This window comes from Etheostoma cragini, chromosome 15 (assembly GCF_013103735.1).
Source record: "Etheostoma cragini isolate CJK2018 chromosome 15, CSU_Ecrag_1.0, whole genome shotgun sequence".
Taxonomy (NCBI): Eukaryota; Metazoa; Chordata; class Actinopteri; order Perciformes; family Percidae; genus Etheostoma; species Etheostoma cragini.
This window is the reverse complement of record NC_048421.1, coordinates 4,326,483-4,346,948: the sequence shown is the minus strand read 5'-3', so window position 1 is coordinate 4,346,948 and position 20,466 is coordinate 4,326,483. Positions and strand designations below refer to the sequence as shown.

Here is a 20,466-nt window from a genome sequence, read left to right as displayed (position 1 = left end):
AGAAAAAGTCCTTTTCACAGAAGACATTCTGACATATCGACATGTGGTCAGTAGGAAACACACATAATTAATAGTAATATAATAATGATATATAATTAACGATGGCTAAATTCCATTTGGCCGCTTCAGTTTCAGGGTCCTGTGCATACTGGCTCACTGCCACACTGATGTGGATTTAGGCCCCTATACACTGTGAGGGTTTTGGCTGTCTGAGACAAACGTTGAGTCGTGAGAAAACCGTGGAGGATTTGGAGCTTTGGCGACCAAAGACAGCCTGCTGGAAAATTCAGAACTTGACTCCTGCCATGACCCATATCTACGAACCAACCAGAATGTGATATCAAATGACGCATATACACTAGCTGGCCTGACATTTAGTTGTTTATTATAGTTTATTATAGTTGCTTATTTTTTAATAAAGTTTAGGCAGGAAACATACACAAGCACCTTGCCAATGCACCTTTACTGGGATACTTAAATAGAGCACCTTTATGATATCAGTACTGTTACACCTGTGCTACTCTTACTATGACAAGTCAAAAATGCTACACAAACAATAGACTTTGTCCTATCAAGAGAAGCACAGGTCCAACAAATTACATTCATAATTTTCTATTGAAGTGGAAAGTATACCACTCTAGTGAGCCAGTGTGCACAATGCCAGAGCTTGACAATTGCACACCTGTTATTAATTACACCTGGGCTTTTCCTGCTAGAACGTCAAAATATCTTTGTGAAAAATATCCAATGTCATCCTTTAAGTTGAGAACTGGACTCGTCAGTGAAAAGAATTAACCTTCATAATTACTTTCTATCTTATTACGGTACCATTTCAACTTTGTGAGGAAATAGCATCAATTCAGAGTTCACCATTTACTTGACAGGCTGAAATTTGCATTATCAATGCAATTGTCTGGTTTTAATAAACTGTCGTCCACATACACCTCGTGAAAACATTTACTTTATGCTCTTACTGTCTGACACAACACGTTCTAGTTGGATGTACTACCTTCCCAGATCATTCTTCATATCTATCCACTTAAGGTGTAGACTCACATTGCCAGACACACTCCACAGCACTGTGGAGTAATGTCTCGGGACACCACAGCAACATTTTAGAATAGGAAAAAGAAACACTCTGGGTTGTTTGCATTTCTTAAAATCAATCATAATCGCCTTGGGAGGCGCAAAGTTACGGAAGCAGCGAGTTGTTACCACTAACAATGTATGTAATTTAATGTACTGGAACTGATTTAGTGTCAAACCTTTGACACAATCCAACAAGCAGATGACACACATTGAGCTCCGTGACCTGTGCCGGACATTGTTGGCCCTTTGTGTAACCATTGTTAGCCCAGGGAAGCTTGTAACCATTTTTCCACAGCAATTTTGCTCTTTTTCATTCATTTGGTACACTCCTGAGGGCTGCCCAGCACAAAACACTGTGGCCAGCTCCACTGAAACAGGCAGAGGTTAAGTAACTTCAGTTTTTCCACTGCAACTGTACTCTCAAAGCCACAACTTTCCACACTGCTGGTTTAAATCTTCTCTTAGCTACAACCTGACGATACGTTTGATTTTATTTTTTACCTCCAAACAATACCACTTCATACGCACCGTCCAAAATATCACGACCAGATGATGAGGAAGAGTCGTGACTTCATATGCCAAGGTCAGGACTTTGACATTTGTAACATGTGATTCAGCCTGATATTGATGGAGACGGACTGGGTGAAGTGTACCACCTCGGGGTATGTTATGAAACACGCTCACACTGGGCCACATGGCTGTGCTAAGCTCAGGCTTACATACATGCAAACACTCGGCATCAACACAATAATATATACTGTGTCCGTGAACTTGTGAGGAAATCCAACTGACACAAAACCTCAAAATCTACAGTAACTCTCTCTACATGGCTAATTTTAAGCCTGACAAAATCCTACTTCGGATCTCAATGCTAAGGCTAAACCCAAACTAATGTTAGACTTAACCTCATTTCTCATATTAAAAGCCCTAAATATAAAAATTAAAATAGCGCCATCAGCCAATTGATGTGCAAGATATTCACAACCAATCTGCAACACGTTAAACATATAATAACCATCATTAATAGATGTTAAATTGATAGTTAATCTTTAATTAATTGTCATTTAACTGTAAGAAAACAGTCATTTAACTGTTAACAAACAATTAAATTATAACTAATAATGTTTACTACTTATTAATAGTGCTGAAAATTAAAAGTTTACTGTTATACACATTCGATCTCTCATGTACTATCTTAGGTGTTGACTAATTATTGAAAAATCCTAACATTTTTACATGGTTTGTAAACCGTCTTTAAACAGTGTCCAGATGGTTATTATAAAGTTGCAACAGATGACTCTAACACCTTGTTAAAAAGTTAATAAATATAGATATATGATGAGAGATATAATGTGTGTAACAATAATCTGTTAATTTTTCAGCACTTCTAATGTTTTAGTTATAATTGAATTGTTTGTTAACAGTCAAATGACTCTTTGGTAACAGTTAAATGACAATGAACTAAATATTAATTTACTATATCTATCAATTTACCATCTATCAATGATGGATATCATAAAGTGTTATGGGTATGCAGTTTTAGCCGTTTTGATTTTTGCTCGCAGGCTTCTCTATAGAGCTCCTCCTACAGCTTAGGAATAGATGTTTGGCAGCTCCGATGTTTACTCGGCTCTGAGTCCCCTTTAATATAACACACATGCACATGTAGTGATATGTCAGCGGTTTTACCATGCTTGACATTTCTCTCAGTATACAGCCAGCACATGTTGGCTGTCCAGTGACATTCACACACTGGTTGGAGAGATGGACAGGGACAGAGGACAAAATATAGAAACCACGACATGATTGAAATCAGCAGTGAAAGGAAGAAGAAGAAGACAAAAGATGAAGACGACGAAGAAGAAGAAGACGAAGACGAAGACGAAGAAGACAAAGAAGAAGAAGAAGAAGAAGAAGAAGAATGAGAGTGTTTTGGAGCCACACACACACACAAATATGCTTTTTCATTATTGGATCCAGTTCTTCCTGCCTTTCCTCATCTTTCTCACTTTGTCTTTCAAGTTCCACTCCCCGAGTCCCACCATGTTTCTCACCTCATCGCCACCCTATTGCCTCCATCTGTTTCACACACACACACGCACACACACACCACTCGCTCCTATCTCTTTATTTTTGGCATGTTAGCTATCCCTCGTTTACTTCCTCTCTCGTGCTCTACTTTCTTTTCCCCTCTCATGTCTTCCATCTTGCCTTTGCCCCCTCCTCCACCTCTAATCCTCCTCCCCCTTTCGTCTTCCCTGCGATGGTGAACAATTGCGAGGGCACAGTGAATCACAGGCTGTGATTGAAAATCTTGTCTTTAGTAGGGTGTTACCTCCTCCTCTGTTTCTCCTCTCCTTTCCCCCCCCCCTCCCTCCCCGCAGGCATCAGCTCCTGCGTGGTGGCCAACACTGGCCTCCCTTTGATCCACCATAATGCATTGTGATGGCTGGGTCAGCGTTCAAGCTGATCTCAGAGAGACAATCTCTAAACAACAAGCTAAGATCAATAGTGCCGTGTCACCAGGGGACTGTTTTCTTTGTTGGTCCCTTATCCTCTCTCTGTCCGTCTGATTATCTCATTCTCTCACCATTCCTCACCAACACATTTCTTTTTTATCCGTCTCTCCGTCACTGCTCGCAACCTTTTCCACCCCGCACTGTGCCTTCCTTCGCTATCTCGTCATCTTTCCTTTTGTGATTTATTAATTCTATTTTTCTTTTTGCTTCCCACAATGTCATGCAAAACACGCACAAGCAGGAATGCCTCGGTGCACATTAAATATGGTTGTTATAAAAAGTTAACAAATCCCCTGTCTCAGTGTTCCAGCGGCAACACTGCCATTTTCCTCTTTGTGACAGCAGTAAGTCACTGCGGCAATTACAGAATTCAATTTGCTTCGCTACGTTACAGAAAACGCCCCCCCAACTCACATCCCCATCGTTTTTTATAAAAAAGGAAATAGGATTTGACTGCAAGATGTTCAGAATTTGACAACTGTTTAAAAGAAACTGCACATTGTAATTTCTTGGCAGAGTGAAGCACTTCCAAAAATTGATTTTGTGTCCGCAAATAAAAAGGTACAGACTGACATTAACCACTTTCTGCATCCCACCAATGATAAATTGACACAGTTTCCCATTTTCAGCTAACACAGAGAAAGTGCCAGGGCAAAAACTGGCAATTGCAGTAAGTGGATATTGTTAAATTACACAGTATAGTGTAGCTGTGCAGTGGGATTTCAGGAGATACAACAGAGCAACAGATGACATTAATTAAAGTGTGTTATCAACTTTTGGATTGCTTTTTGTCTTCAAAACAAGATTAAGAGTGTACAGTTACAAGCTGATCTGTGAGCCTATACTCCGGCACAGCTGTGTGTTGAGCTAAATGCTAATGTCAGCATGCTAACATGCATGATTAGCATTTACAGTATAATTCTTAACATGTTCACCATCTTGAGTAAGTGTGTTAGCATGCTTACAAGCATTAGCTAATTAGCACTAAACACAAAGGCTAAGGCTTATAGGAATGTTAGTAGTTTTTCAGGTATTTGGTCATAAACCAAAGCATTGGACAGGTATCAGGTATTGACCTGATGATGGCGCTACGTGAAAGTTAAGAAAAGTGTTCACATTTCATTCCAAGTGCAGCATTACTATTCGTGTTAAATACTGTTCCAATCCATAGTACATGTTAAAATATTTTACTGGGTAGATGAAGACTTTGAGCTGCTGGTGGCGCTAAAGGAAAGGTCAGCTTAGCAAGCCTTTAAGCAAGCATTTATTTGACATGCTCAAAGCGCTCGACGAACATCAGGGGTTCCCACAATCACCAGGTTTCAACCTCTGGGGACCATGAACTTAACTAGTAGGACTTTTAGTGTTACTAGTTTGGTCCGCAGGACCACTAGTGCGGACTACAGCTGACTAGTTGGGACTTTGGTGCTACTAGTGTGCTGCCCGGCATCACTAGAAAGGGTTCTAATGTTGTAAGTAATTTGAGAAATGTTCCCTTTGTGAAGTAACTGATCGTATTAAACAAGTTTAAGGTTAAAATAGTTCACTGAAGATGAAAAAAGAAACATTTGCTCCTTATTCACACAGTCACAGCTGCAAATTAATGGCCAGACACAGGAGTGTCCGGCTCTCCCTGTCTCAGTGTTCTTCATCATTTCTCAAGGTTTAAAAATGTTGTTGAAAAAAGTGACAAGTTAAACATTTTGTTCAACTACTACAACAAAATACCCAAATAATATAAACAGGTGTCCAACTGGTACTGACAAAGAGGCAAATGGTGGAGGAACCTGACGTCTGATGTCAAGGGTACGGTATTATTGCTCAAAGGTCTTGCCATTCATCTAAACAGATACTTTCATTCTGTGTTTGTCATTTATCTGTGTGATTCTTGCCCTTCGGGTCAACAAGTTTAATAAAATGACATTACCACAGGTAAAAACATCATATCCACAGCAGTTCTTGTCCCTGGAGCAAACAATAAGCCTAATGATTCTTAGCAGTTTTGGGGGAAAAGTTACCATTATACTGTGTTTCTAAGCAGAAGTCAGAGCTGGAATAGGTAAGAAGAACAAGCAATGACATCACCTCTACCATGTTATACTGAAGGACCTGCTACTTTCCAATCTGGCGTCAAGAGTATTTGTGAAAAATGAAAATCAATCACAACATGAACAGAATGGCGACATTACAGTGCATGTGCGTATAATTTGCAGGTGTTAATACAAGGGCGCTGTCAAATAGCTGATTATCCAGAGGCAGATCACAGTTTAATGGGAGGTATAAATCATGCGGTGTTGATTTGTCCTTGTGTTGCATATCGGTAATTGGCAGGCAGGGATTGCAGCAGTGTGTTCCGACATATGGTGAGAGTGTTGGGATGAAGATGAGCACCATGAAAAAGTGACAGTCAGTGGAAAGGGAGAGGTCTGAATGACAGCCAGTGTGAAATTAAGGTAATGTGTGTGGATTCATGATTCAATTAGGAGAGATATTTGTTTTTAATGATACTAAATGTATAAAGCTTGGGGTATCATTAAAAAAAACAGTCTATGAAGTGTGTGTGTGTGTGTGTGTGTGTGTGTGTGTGTTTGTGTGTGTGTGTGTGTGTGTGTGTGTGGCAGAAAGAGTGAGATGGGACAGCACTTCTCTCATTTTAGAGAAATATGTCACTTGCACAATAGTGGATAGGCAGCAGTTTATGGCTATACTTTTTCATATGACAATCTCATCTTGTCTGTCACTCTCTCTCTCTCTCTCTCTCTCTCACACACACACACACACACACACACACACACACACACACACACACACACACACACACACACATTGATTCTAACTAGTGTAATATCTATGAGACACTAATTAACCCAACTGGTCAATACTGCCTTACAAAAGCAGAGAGCAGTAGGATCTTAGCCAAACTATATCATAGATATATGCATTGTAAAAAAATCTTAACTTCATGCCATTTTATTATGATTGCTAAACAAACATTACATAAAACCTACAAAAAAACATGTGGCTGCACTGTTTGGACAATCCAAAAGGGGCAGGGCAACAAAAACAAATTTAGAGACTGATTGAAAAACAATCCCTCTCAACTTCATTTATGACTCATTAGAAGTGTGAATCTGTATTTGCAGAACCCCTAGAATTTCTTATTTTGCTGTGTTTGGGATGTTTCTGGGCATAAACCTTTATAAAAACATAGCGACCAGGTGCCAGATCTTAAACCCAAGAAGAAGCTACGGGAAATGGCAGACAGCCTCGAGAAAAGAAAAAGAAACACAGCGAGGTGAATAGCCAAACTACAAAGCTCATTTCAAAAAGAGAGTGAATCTGGGTTTAGCTTTTGCCCGCTGGTGAGCACCGCAAACCTTGTTTAGCCGGGGGAGGAGGGGCCAACTTTAAATGTTTTCAAACCGCAATACGAACTTGGGAAGCTCCATACTACTGTAAGAATCTGTTTTTAGATGTTACCGTACTTATTCTTAACATGGAAGATATGACTGGGGTCATGCTATAGGTTCCTATCTCAACACTGTTATCTCCCAACAGGTAAGCCCTGAATCACAGCAACCACTAAAACCATAAACAAAACTGTGTGGTGTCATGGGACAAATCTGATCTGACGTCAACGCTGCAGCCCACTGTGTGTGCGTTCACAGGTTAGTGATACGGGAATGAACCACAATTAGTGACTCATTCTGCCTGGCAGTCTTGTCTGTTTGGCTTTCCTTTCCTTGTCTGTTAAAGTGTCCGCCTTGCCTGTCGTCCTGCACAGGTCTTTGCCATGTGTGTTTGAGGTGTGTGTTTGTGTGTGTATTAAAAGCAGGCGGCTGGTCTGTGGTTTCTAAACCCTGTGGCCGTCACACAGCACATCAACTGTCATAACAGACCTGACTCTCCCTCTGAGGATCACGCATGGTTGAGTGTGATTAGGTTAAACTTGCACTCTGAAATTATGTGATGTGATGTGGCAGTGTGTTGTGTGTGTATATTCTTGACAGTGAGCAAGTGTGTGTGTGTGTGTGCGTGTGTGTGTGTGTGTGTGTGTGTGTACCATTTACATTTGCTGTCATATTAATTTGCAGTGCTCACATTTTGGGTTTTTAGATTGTTAAGGTGTGCCGGTTGATGTGGTAGGTTCCTTGTTTCATATGCGTGTGTGGGTATGTGTGTGTGTGTGTGTGTGTGTGTGTGTGTGTGTGTGTGTGTGTGGGTGTGCGTGTGTGTGTGTGTGTGTGTGTGTGTATGTGTGTGTGTGTGTGTGCGCGTTTGTGTGTGTGTGCACGCACATGCCAGGGACGCCAATGCTGCTTTTCAAGAGCTCTGGCTTTTCGAAGTGACACTGATTCCAATCAGCTATGTTACAGCATTGTTTGGCTTAGCTTAAACACACACACATACACAGACACACACAGAGACACACAGAGACACAGGGCTGCCATGCAGAGTCCAGCTCAGCCACTGTTTCTTTAGTGATAACTTAATCAATTTAAGCTCACAGTGGGAGTAACCTTCCCAGACAGAAGGAGCCTGGTTATCAAAAACACACTCTCCTCTGTTCTCATTGGTTTCACAGTTGTGGTTATGAATCAGTAATGTCCTGTGAAAACCTGGCACCTTTAATCTTCCCATAACAGTTTATTTCCCAGTCAATGACAAAAAGCTCCATGGCTGCAGGCTAAAGCCAAATGATGTATGGTACAGTTGCCTTTGGTCTTTTTATGGAGATACAAGGTTTCCAGAGGACACTTCCCCTTCATCTGATATCATCTTTAAGCTTGTAATTGTAGGATTGAGCTTGTACAAGATTACTGGTTTGATTGTGGAAAATGACTATAGTCGAACATGACAGAACACGTGTACAGATTTGCAGAGCGGTGCAGAGCAAGGATGGCACATGGGTGGATCCGACTGAAAAATCTCACAAAGCACTGTCATACAGAGATGCATTATTGTCCAATCACAATTACAATAAAATGTTGTGTTTGATCCTAAGTACAATGGCTTTACATCTTTTAAATCCCTGGTACAAAGTTGACCAAACTTGGGACAATAAAGCACAGAGGCACTAATGGGTAACTTTGCCCAGCACCCAAGAAAAGGGGCAGTTCTGACCCACATCCCTTTCACACCAATGGCTCAATCAGGGTTATACTCAGGTTGATAATGTGTTTGAATGGGGTAACCGTCCTTGATCTACACAACTTCGCAACCCAGGTTGCAAGGTGGGGTGAGTCAGATTAGACTAGGGTTGATTTCAATGTGAATTGCACACAACCTGGGTCGCTAACAGCTGGGACGGGACAAAGTACGTGATTGGTTGGAAATGACATTGGGGCAGTCGTTGCAGGTCGCCACCTTGCCGCCTATGTTCACTGCACACTTTGAAAAAACAACAATATACAGTACATTGTATATCGCAGTGAGACATAGTCTCACTGCGTTTTCGCCATAGACTGTACAAAGCTAGGATGTTCACAAGCAGCTTCAGTAACAGTAGACTGGAGCAGTTCAATTCATTTCCAAACAGTTGGCGGCTGTACAATGACAGATTCTAGTAGCTACAAACCATTAGAAAGCACTGCCCATTTCTAGCACTTATGGTAACTGTTAAGCATTGATCCACTTTATATTTACATGACCAGGGATATACCCATGTAGACAGGCTTGGTATGAATTTCTAAAAGGAGGGTTGAACCCTAATCAGACAACCCTAGCCCAACATTAGTAAGTGGTGAGAAAGAGGCACCAGTTTTAGTGTCTACTCCGGGCTGTTTTTAAACTTACATACCACTATTTGTTACTGATTGTTAGTTTGTGCATTCTTTGCGGTTTTCAGTAAAACACAAACAGAATAATCAATTTGTGATTCATCAGATTATAACAGTGACAGTTTTAGAGGGGGGGCTGGGCCCCCCCCCCTAATGACGTATACCCCTTCTGTGTGGCATATACTTTTGCATTTGACCTTTGACTTGCTATCGTCCACCAAAGATCCCCTGTCCCCCCCCCCCCCCCCCCCCTCCAAAAAAATGGCTCTCTAAGGGTTAATCTAGTTACCCCTAAATAGTTAATATAAAATAAAAGAAACAACTAAAATAGTACCCCTAAAATCGCATGTGGCCCCAGCCCCCCACCCAATTTATAAAGGTCTAGAAATGCCACTGGGCAGTGAGCTAATCCATTAAGGGCATACATTAGTGATGAAATAGTTATTGCACCCTTAGGCTTATAGGAACATTACATTATGCCACGACAAAAACAATAATCTGGAGTTATTGGAATTGTTTAGATCAAGTTGGAAACAGTCTTACGCAGCCACCATTGTGTCTAATTCTACAAATAGTATTATACCAGATATAATATTGTAGCCTAATCTTTTACTTTGACTATGCAGAAGTACCGGGTTTAAACAGAATAAATAGACAAGCAAAAAAGGAAAACATACAAATGTTGATATAGTTATGAAAGAAGCATTCATTTGTGACAGTCTTATGCTATAATGTAAAAATAAATATAGATTGGGTGAAAACCCAAACAGTGATACAAACAAAACACTAACACCGGGTCAAAAGAAAAAAGTTAACCATCTTTGCATTGGTGCTAAACTGGGTCATTGTTTAATTGATTTTTAGTGCATGTACACAATCAACAAACAAATTGTTTTAAAAATACCGTTGATTTCAATAATTTTACTTAAATCTTAGCAGGAAGTCAGACTTTTCAACTATAAAAATTACATTCTACTGATAAGGACCAGTCAGTTTGTTCTGTACATGGTAGCAGATTTTCTGTTCTCCCTGCTCTCTCTCACACTCCCTCCCCTGTCGATCATAGTCAACACAAGTGCTACCCTTGGCCTGATGCATTAACCAGGAAACCATTGAGTCCTCTAAGAGAGGGGTTATTCCTCAGTATGACAGAATGACAGAGCCAAAATGGAGCCCGATCCCTCCCAGCCACTCCATAACAGTAATACTATCAGTGAGCCGGCAGCAGTTGGGGCTAATCTGGGCCATTTAATGTATAGCCACGCGTTGCACCTCACTCACGGGCTAAGCAGCGGCCCATATCAGCACCCAGCAGACACATTCAAAAAAATATACACATCTAACACTCTTCACATCCATAACATCCACATTCTCCCTTTGAACTGCCTCGCCACTCATTGCTCCTTACCTTTAAAAATGCCACCCTCTTGAACATAGAGGATAGCTAAGTGCTTTTACACACATGTATAGTGAACAGAAAGGTTCCTCTTCAATGTCTCATACATAAGACCGTATATTAGAGGGTATAATAGACCTAGGACTTTTTTGCTTTGCTTACAACATGAAATTAATTCCGCTATATTTGTGGAACATCTTGGCAATCTTAGAAGGGATACAAAAAAACAACAACCTTTACATCAACCACTTCATGCAATCCCATAGCTGCACATGCTTTGGCTCACTCACACACACACAACTGTTTTTTAAGGTCAAAATGTGTAAAAATGTGTCAATCCATAATGGTTGACCCTCAGGAAGGCTGGAGGCAGAGGAGGTGACAGAGACAACACAGCCCCCCACAGCCTCACTTGCCATCACCAGTATATATACACACACACATGCATGCACGCAAGCACACACATGTGTACTGTTGTGTGTAATACAACAACACAACCCTCGCATTATAAGACCGCACACAATGACTGTGTTGCCAACATTTGCAGTCATTTGTTTCTATTGTGCTGCAGTTAACAAAATTGTCTGTCCACACTTTCCTTGCAGTGTGTGTGTGTGTGTGTGTGTGTGTGTGTTTGTGTGTATTTAGGGGGGCGGTTGGCGCATGGAGCTGAAGCAGAACGGGGTTTGGTGTCCTTCAAATGACTGGGAGAAAACCCCCCACACTGGATCAATGTTTGCACACCCACAAGCATGCAATCACCCTCAGCATCTTCCCTCTTCATTCACATGCATGTACATAACTGTACAGCTGTGCCTGAAGATACTCTACTGTCCCTTATGCATGCTGTACACATTATAAACATGTCCTCTATAGCAGCTGCAGTGGTCTAAGTGAATAACGTCTCCCAGAAAAAGCACAGACATCCACATGGCATGATCCTCAATAAACCAGAACTACATTTTCTAAATCTATCCATTCATAGGATCAATCAGTAGACAATAGTCCGTCGACAGTCTGATGCTGATCATCAAAATTGTTGTATGTCTATGTATTTTACTTAATAAAAAAACAAAGTAAAATAAGTGTTTTGCAGGAGGACGGCAGGGGTTTCTAGTGGAGGCAGCAACCAGGATTTTAGAATTACTAAGACTGTCAGTTGAAACACCACTCAACCCCAGACATTTTCTCTATTCAGTTAACTTTTCAATTACATTTTCTGTAAATTGTATTTCCCAACATGCTCTAATAAAGCCCCCACCACACTGCAGGGAATATAAATCTAGATACTCGATCCTTTTTGAATTAATTGTCAATCAGTGTCAAAGACAACTGGAATCCGTTCCAATTCATGTCCATGAGACCAGTTTTAACCATCTAAGCGCACGGTGAAGGTGCGTTTAGGGCAATTACAAATCCACTTTTAGTAGTTTACCAGTGGAAAATAGGGTCTATGCGCCAGGCGCAAGGTTCAAAAGGGTTCTACTTAGTGTACTCATTAATCATAGGTGTGTTTTGGGTGTAAAATGCAATTAACCAATCAGAGTGTCATCTCCCATTCACTTTAAAAGCCAGGCCAGTTTGTACCTAGGCGAGTTGCTATTATGACTGCGGATTTGCTGAGCAGGAAGGAGAGATTTTCAGGAGAAGAAACTGATTAAAATTAAAATGAAATAGTATTATGATATGATCTGCTTGTGCGCTTCCACTTGACGCACGAGCAGATCATATCATAATACTATATATTTTTTTTTCATCTTTTGCATGTTTGTGTGCTGCTGTGCATCCCTGTGTGTGCAAAAAGTATAGTGTGTGGAGATGAAATGCTGCGCTATTGACTTTAGTGGTCAATGGCATGAACACTCTCCGCTGCCTCAAGATAGCAGTGCCAAGAATGCACCAGAACACACCTCCCTTTTAGGACCAGCACGTCCATTGGCTGCACACAGATGTGCGCAGGTGCATTTGCATTTTAAACGACGTAGGTGCTGGACAGGAACTTGACAACTGCGTCTGTCTTAGCAAAGACACTTGCATCGGGCTTTGGGATACGACGGGTGCAAGATAGGTTCCTATGTGTCCATCAGTATTACTATGTGCTGACCTGGAAGTTTGTATTCATGAGTATACTTTTGTTTGGCCAATATTTCCATTCAAACAGTGACCTTCTGTCGGTCTGTCTCAGTCGTTGTCTTGGCGGCTCACCAAAGCCGTAATCTGTCGCTGCCCTGGCTTATTAATAAGCCTATACTGGATATTCCTCCTCTGAGAGTCGGTTGACTTTCAGCAACAGATCATCACAGAACTAGGATAAATAGAGTGGCACTAGCCATTTCCATACGCTTACTTATTCAATCCTTTTATTTTGCTTTCATGCTTTGTTTTATTTTCATTTTACTTACATCATCCATTTTAGATTCTCCATTTCCATGTGACATGACTACCTCTCCATCTTTACTTGTTTAATCTTTGTTTTTCTCTGTGTATTTTTTATCACGTTACCTTAAGGTTTTGTCCCTGGAACCCTAAAAGTTTGCTTTCAACTCGGTGGAATTCAACTCTTGAACTCCTAAAAAACACCAAAAGGAACATCAGGTCTATTTATTCTAGCTCTGTGATTATTTCTGGGTGACTATAGAATTGAATAAGAAAATTAAGGAGGCAGTCTGCAGGCTATGACTGAGAGAGAGAGAGAGAGAAGGCAAGAAGAGGGGATATACAAGAGCAGGGCACAGAGATGAGAGACAACATGGAAAAAGAGAGAGGTGAGAGACGTGACGGAGAAAGAGAGTGATAGAAAGAAAGCGAGACACCTCAAGGGAAGCAGGGCTCTAAGCTGAAAAAGGGCAGGCGGCTAAGGCAGCTAATGAGAGGCAACTGGAAAGAAGGGAAGACTAAGAAAGGAAAAGAGATAGTGGAAGAGTAAAGCCAGCGATGCACCGGAGGATCATTAGCTTGACTTCCACCTGATTTACCCATCCTAAAAATCAGGGGGGGATTCTCAATCCCACTGTATATGTGGTAGTGTGAAGGCTTCATGAATCAATTCTTTACTGCCCTACATGCGTCAGAGACATAAAAATATCACTTAAACTTTCAAGATGGATATTGCAGTCTCATCCAAATAGGAGAGAAAATAAAGGCCAAACTTTTTAATGATGCAAAAATCATCAAGAAGTTCATGAACATATCTGCAACTCAGACAAATGTATAAGTGAGAAATTTAAAAAGGGTGTTTTTGGATGTTCAGTGGTTTTAGCTGCGTCAGTATAGTTTGGGTGGAGGGAGAGATACAGATGGTTTGGCCTGAGGGGGGAAAAGTGAGAAGTTTATGTAGAGAAGAGAAATGCAGACTCATATTTCTCCTCTCCAAGCCAGACAATAATAGATTATTGGAAAGGCTCACATGAAGGTTGAGAGAAAGAAAGAAAGATTCAGGAGTCAAATGGGAAAACGCAGGCTGTGTCTAATGATCTCCCATCTCAGAGTCATACAAATAAGTAGGATTCATCATCAGGGGACCACAAATGTCTATACAAAAGTTCCTGCTATCAATCCCATAGTCCCTGAGATATTTCAAGCTGGACCAAATTGGTACACTGCCATCCCTAGAGCTGTACTATCATGAAACATTAGGCCGACTAATTTTCACACACATACTTTCAGATTATCACCTGTGAGTCTACAGTTGATGTCTGTTTTCTGTAAATTGTGGATTGCTCCTTGTTTACAGTAATATTACTGTAAGGCACATGTGCACTGGCATCTGTGTTGATGTATTGCAGCTGTCAGGTTTGGTTAAACAAATTTCTGGGATCTTGTTAAAATGTGTTCCGTTTTGCATTGTTACATCTGGTTGATCTGAGGCCGGGAGTTGAGGTTCGGTCTACACAGTGGGTGCCAAAGTAGCCACCACAAGGCCAGCAAGGTCAGGATGAGTCATTGCTAGACCGCATGCACATCCCTTCGGGCCTCAATTAGAATGAAAACTCCCATAAAGCTGCAGCCTGATTGGCAGGGAGATCTGGGGTCCTGTCAGTCATTCAGACATAATGGTAATAATGCAACGTGATAAGAAGACAAGTTGGCCAACTGATGAACAAGCTGTATGGTACGTCCATGCATGAGAGCATGTTTTCATGCTTGTATGAACACACACACAAACACACATATACTCACATATTCTTAAACCATATTTGATCTGTTTCACTCCATTCCCTCGGTCTCTCTCTCTCTCTGGTGGGGTGTCGTTGACGAGCTCAGTGCAGATATAATTGGCACTGGCCCCATGTGGCACTGTAGTGAAGAAATCAAGGGCGCACAGATGTAAACAAACACTCTCTCTCCCTCACAAATGCTTGCACACTCCTGAGCGCGCACACACACAAACACACACACACACACACACACACACACACACACGAACACACACACACCTATAGTACATCTTTTCACTTAACACCCGTCCTACAGGCTCCCATGATACTCATTTCCCTGTTTTGATTTCAATGTCACACCGATCCTATCTCCCTCCTCCACTGGCGCCTGCTCTCCCCTCTTTTTCTGCGTCAAACACTCCTTCATTTAAATTTTTCCTCTCCTGCTCTACCTCTTTCACATATTCCCTTCTTCCAGCTCAATCTACCTTCCTCTCTCTCTCTTACTCTGTTTATACTTTTCTATCTCTGCATCTTTTCCCTCTCTCTTTCTCGCAGGCCAACAACATGCAAATTATGCCCCACAAATGCAAATCCTTTCATATCTCAGTTGAGACCTCCAGCGGAGAAGAAGAGTCCAGCTCATATATGCCCCGCGAGTCTTTTCCTTCCGTAACAGGGGGGACATTGTATGTTTGAAGGTTATCTCTGAGAACTGCTGAATAAAGCAGTACATATATGTCCATGTGCATTATTAAGAAAGGCATCATTATTCAAATGGTTTTGGAACTAGGACACAGGTTCCAGTGGTTTGTATTTGTGTTTGGATAATCATTGGTACAATAATAGCAAGTAATCTAGGGTTATTATCATTGTAATGGTTTATGTGTAAAAATGTGAAGCCAACAAATAAATCATCTAATGGTTCCATTAGTGTAGCTCAATGAAATGTCTCCATGGTTATGCTTGACAAACTGAGAAAGAGAGCAGTGAATGGATTTTGAATGGAACATAGTCTCAAACATGATAGAGTCTGCTTTGAGCTAAATGCATGCTCGCTACGACAATGCTAACATGCAGATGTTGACAGTGGTTACCATCATATAGTTTAGCATGCCACGGTACATTTGCAAATTAGCACTACTACAAAGTACAGCTGAGACTGATGGAAATTGTTAGTTTTGCAGTCAAAAAACAAAATATTGGACACATTGTTGACAAGGGGATGTAGTGAGATGAAAAGTTAAGTGATCACCGAAGTTTGGACAATTCATCCTGAAGGAGGAATCCATGGTAATCCACCAAATAATTGTTTCGCCATTTCACTGAAAACCACAAATGTGAACCTCGTAATGGCGGTAAAGCAAAAGTCAGGGATGCCTAAAAGGTATAGGTCCCAAGGCATGAAAATTTCACTTCACGAGTTTTTTTAAAATATTAATTTGCATTCCCCAGCATGCCTACGGTCCCCCAGTGGCTGTAAATGGCGATAGGTGTAAACCGAGCCCTGGGTATCCTGCTCTGCCTTTGAGAAAATGAAAGCTCAGATGGCTCCTTATCCTTATGAGGTCATAAGAGGCAAGGTTACGTCCCTTTTCTCTGCTTTGACGCCCAGAGACATCATGGCTTTCAAACGGGCAAAGTGGCAATTGCTCAAGTCTATTATACCCCCCCCCCCAACCCCCCCTCCCTTCTCAAAAGCTACAGACTTGTTGTGGGACTGGCTCCAGTGGCTGTAATTCTGCACCAGGGCTGAATTTCGTGAAAGTGACTTCAGATACGGTATTAGGTGACCACTAAGGTCTATATAAAAGTATCTAAAGAGCACCATGTCATGGGACCTTTAAGACCGCAGAAAAATAATGGTAATACAAACAACGGTTTTGAGATATTTCAATATTGAACAAAGTGGTACAGTGACCCACTGGTAGTCCCATTGCTGGAGCAATGGCACTAGAATTACTTCAAATGTTATTTCAGCCAGGGCCAAAGAATTGTAGAAATACAGAGATTCAAGTCGCTTCAATTATAATGACCAAGAGCTATTTAAATGAATGTATGTTCAGTCAATAAATACTCCAACTCACAATCAGTCTATGAAACACCGACTGTTTATATATTGTTTAGAACAAAAACCTGCCCCACATGAAAACACATGTGCTCAACGGCAGCTACCGGCCAGCTTTAACATTAGGATTTCAGTTCCCATGGTTCCTTAGAAGATTCTCTTGAGGATAACAACTTGGTTTGAGGTTTCCCACTCGAATAATGTATTACAGGGAAATTGGAGCAAAGCCAGTTGAGGGAGAACATCCCCAGTAGAGTCCCAGCAGATTTTAGGGTCACCGTCTATGGTGCTGAAATCACCGTCATTTGAGGAAGCAAAGAAAGGAGAATTGTTCTGTTCTACTCTGTGCTGCTGCAGTCATTGCCACAATGAGAGGCAATGTTGGCACAGCCGAGATCAGTTATAAGTGATCTGGGAACGTTATCGCATTCCCAGCTTTCCATTTTCCTTCCCGCTCTTCTTCTCTGCCATCTGTTCTCTTCCCTCTCCTCCCCCCCTGCCTCACTTTCTTATTTACATCCCATTGCCTGATAGCCTCTCCAACCCCTTCTTTTTTTTAATAATCACTCACTGTCTCACTCCTTTGTACCTTATGCTTTTTTAACTCTTTATGTGCCCTAGTTTGTGGAGATTTATTCTCCTTCCATTTCCTTCCATTATTCTTTGAAATAATTTTCTTTATCTCCCCCATCATTTCTTTATGTTCTTCAACATCTCCTGTACCATCCCTTTGAACACCCCCCCCCCCCCCCCCCCCCCCCCCCCCCGCTCTATCTGTGCAGTAAAACATGCCAACGTGTGTGTGAGACTGTGCATTCCGATCTGTGTTGTGTTAACAGAATTGTACCTACAGATGCAACCTTGTGTGTGTGTGTGTGTGTGTGTGTGTGTGTGTGTGTGTGTGTGTGTGTGTGTGTGTGTGTGCAGAGCAGGGTGACTGTCCTCAGGGCATCTCTCCACACCAGAGCAGAGCAGTAGCTGACCAGCTGTCCCCATCACAGCTAGCAGCATGTTGTCTCTTCTATGTGTTCTCTCCATCTCTGTCTCCATTCATCCTTCTTGCCTCACCCTCTCTTTTTTCGTTTCTCCAGCTCTTCCTTTCCCTCCTTTATTCTTTCTGTCAATCACTCGCTCCTTTGCAGTCCAACTCTCTCATTGCTCTAGCCTGGCCTCTCTTTTCAATTCCTACTTCTTTTTATTTCATTGTACACAGGACACGCCCACCGCTCATTATCATCATCGGCCCCCTTTCACCTGCCTGTCTCCGTCTTTCTTTACTTGCACCATCTCTCCCCCTCTAGACCCCTGCTTCTGTTGCCGTTTCTGCCATTGCACGCCTCATTAATGTCATTGTCATATGTTTCTTTTAACCTTCTCTGATTCTCACCTCCTCCCTTCTGTCTCTCTCTACTCCCCATTACCTTGTTCTTTGACTTTGTCCAACGGCTTTTCTCTGTCAGCCCCTTTTCTCGTCATCACGTCAGCTGTCCTCTGCAACCACAAAAAGCCTCTTGTCTTCCTGTTTAACTGTTTCAGTCACTGCAACCGCTGCATGACCTCAATACCTTTTCTCCTTGTGTTTTTCTGCTCCCTAGCCCCCCTCCACCCCCCTCTCTCTTTCCTTTCTTTCTGACACATATGCCGGCTTAGACTTTACATCCCGCCACTTTCATCCTTTAGTTCATCTCTTACAGGGTATTAAAATGAAAATGTCTGCCTTGAAAATGAAATGAGCACAGGAGAGGAGTGGAAGTCAGATAAGGAGATTCTCAGAAAGGAAACATGAGGATTTCGCTGCTGTCTTCATTAGGGAAAGGGCTCAGAACTTTTCAGTGTATTTTCATCCTATTCTCACTGTAGTGGTAAGAAAAGCAAACTGCTGAATGTTCTGTATTCTCTGCAGCAAATTTGTGATCGGGAGTACTGCTGTTACTGAACCTATATTTCCAGAATAGATGCTGTTTTTTATTATTATTTCAAAATGAGTTCTCTATTGAAAGGCAATAATGTTGTCATCATTTTAAGTGTGCCATTTTACTCTGGGTTTTAGACAAAGTGGTAAACAACATTTTGCATACAGCCTAGAAGTCTTTTGGATGAGCCCTAAAACTCCAATCATGGAGAAGAACAGTTTTGTGCAATCAACCTCCTTTGAAAAGTCCCATCTGTCTACCACCCTCTCTCCTTTTCTCTCTCTATCTTTCACTGCCTCACAGCTCTCTGTTTCTCCTCTCACTCTCTCTCTATCTCAGTCTAAGTGGCTTGGAGGATTAAATGTGTTTAATTAAGAGGTGATTATGTGTAGAGGGCTGACACAGAGGGCTCCGGATGGCTCCATCCCATCGCCCCTATTGTCATCACTCTGTACCTCCATTCAACCCCTACAACACACACACACGCGCACACACACACACACACACACACACACACACACACACACACACACACACACACACACGTTTATCCCCTCTTTTGCATCTCTCTTTCCTCTGTTATTTCCTTGCCCTTTTTATTATCTTTCTATCTACAAAATCCTCCTGACCCATCAGATATCAAAAGATAACTATACCCCACACATGCTGAAAATGCTATCACATACAGTAGATATTCTAATACATTCTGTATGTACTAAAAATGTGTGTGTGTGTGTGTGTGTGTGTGTGTGTGTGTGTGTGTGTGTGTGTGTGCGTGTGTGTGTGTGCGTGCGCGTTGCTAAGAGGCTGATCATGATGTTAAAGACTACAGAAAAATACCAAGACAAAACAATTGGGGGAAAGCAGAGGAGGTAATAGGGCTGATTCATTAGCAGGGGAAGAAAGAAATTGATGCAGCGAGGGAGAGCAAGACAGAAGAAAGCAGAGTGCTAATAAGCACAGTATTGGGTGAAAAAGAGGCCAAAAGCTTGTTTATAGCAATGGTGGGAAGATGAAAGTAAAGGGAGAAGCCTCCACATTTTATTTTTGTGTTATTTTGTGTTTTCCAAAGCCCAAGATTACATCCTCAAATGTCTGGTCCACAACTCAAAGATGCTTTTTTATAAAAAGTATTACTCAAACCAATTAATCCATACCAAAATAGTTGGCAATGAAATTGATAGTTGACAACTAATCGATTGATCAATTTATCTTTGCAGCCACTAACTTTAAGTGGCTTACAATAAAGGTGTTTACCTACTACACAGCAACACAAGTCTGTCTGAATACTAGAACACAACTGGACCAAAGCATGGCTCACATTTTCTCTGCTGAGCCTAATGACTAGGACAAAATAGTGAGGCAACAGGGACCTTTGTCCTTTAAAACATGCCATCACTCTTGTCACAAATGAGCCCTTAGGAAACATGCCCACTAAATTGAGTCTCAATCCACAGAAGAATCACAGAGTTATATTAAGCATGTGTGTATGTGTGTGTGTGTGTGTGTGTGTGTGTGTGTGTGTGTGTGTGTGTGTGTGTGTG

The 20,466-nt window shown here is 41.5% G+C and overlaps 1 protein-coding gene across 2 annotated transcripts in view; it reads right to left on the bottom strand.

The window, feature by feature from the left end:
* The window catches only part of LOC117957975 (protein shisa-8), a 92,186-nt gene that overhangs the window by 31,517 nt on the left and 40,203 nt on the right, over positions 1-20,466 (bottom strand). Inside the window, exon 4 of one of the 2 annotated variants that reach the window (XM_034894133.1) lies at positions 14,964-15,080. The exons of the other annotated variant lie outside the window; for it this stretch is intronic. Within the exon in view, the coding sequence (XP_034750024.1) occupies positions 14,964-15,080 (117 nt within the window). The remainder of the gene's footprint in view (positions 1-14,963; positions 15,081-20,466) is intronic. 2 annotated transcript variants of the gene reach the window in all.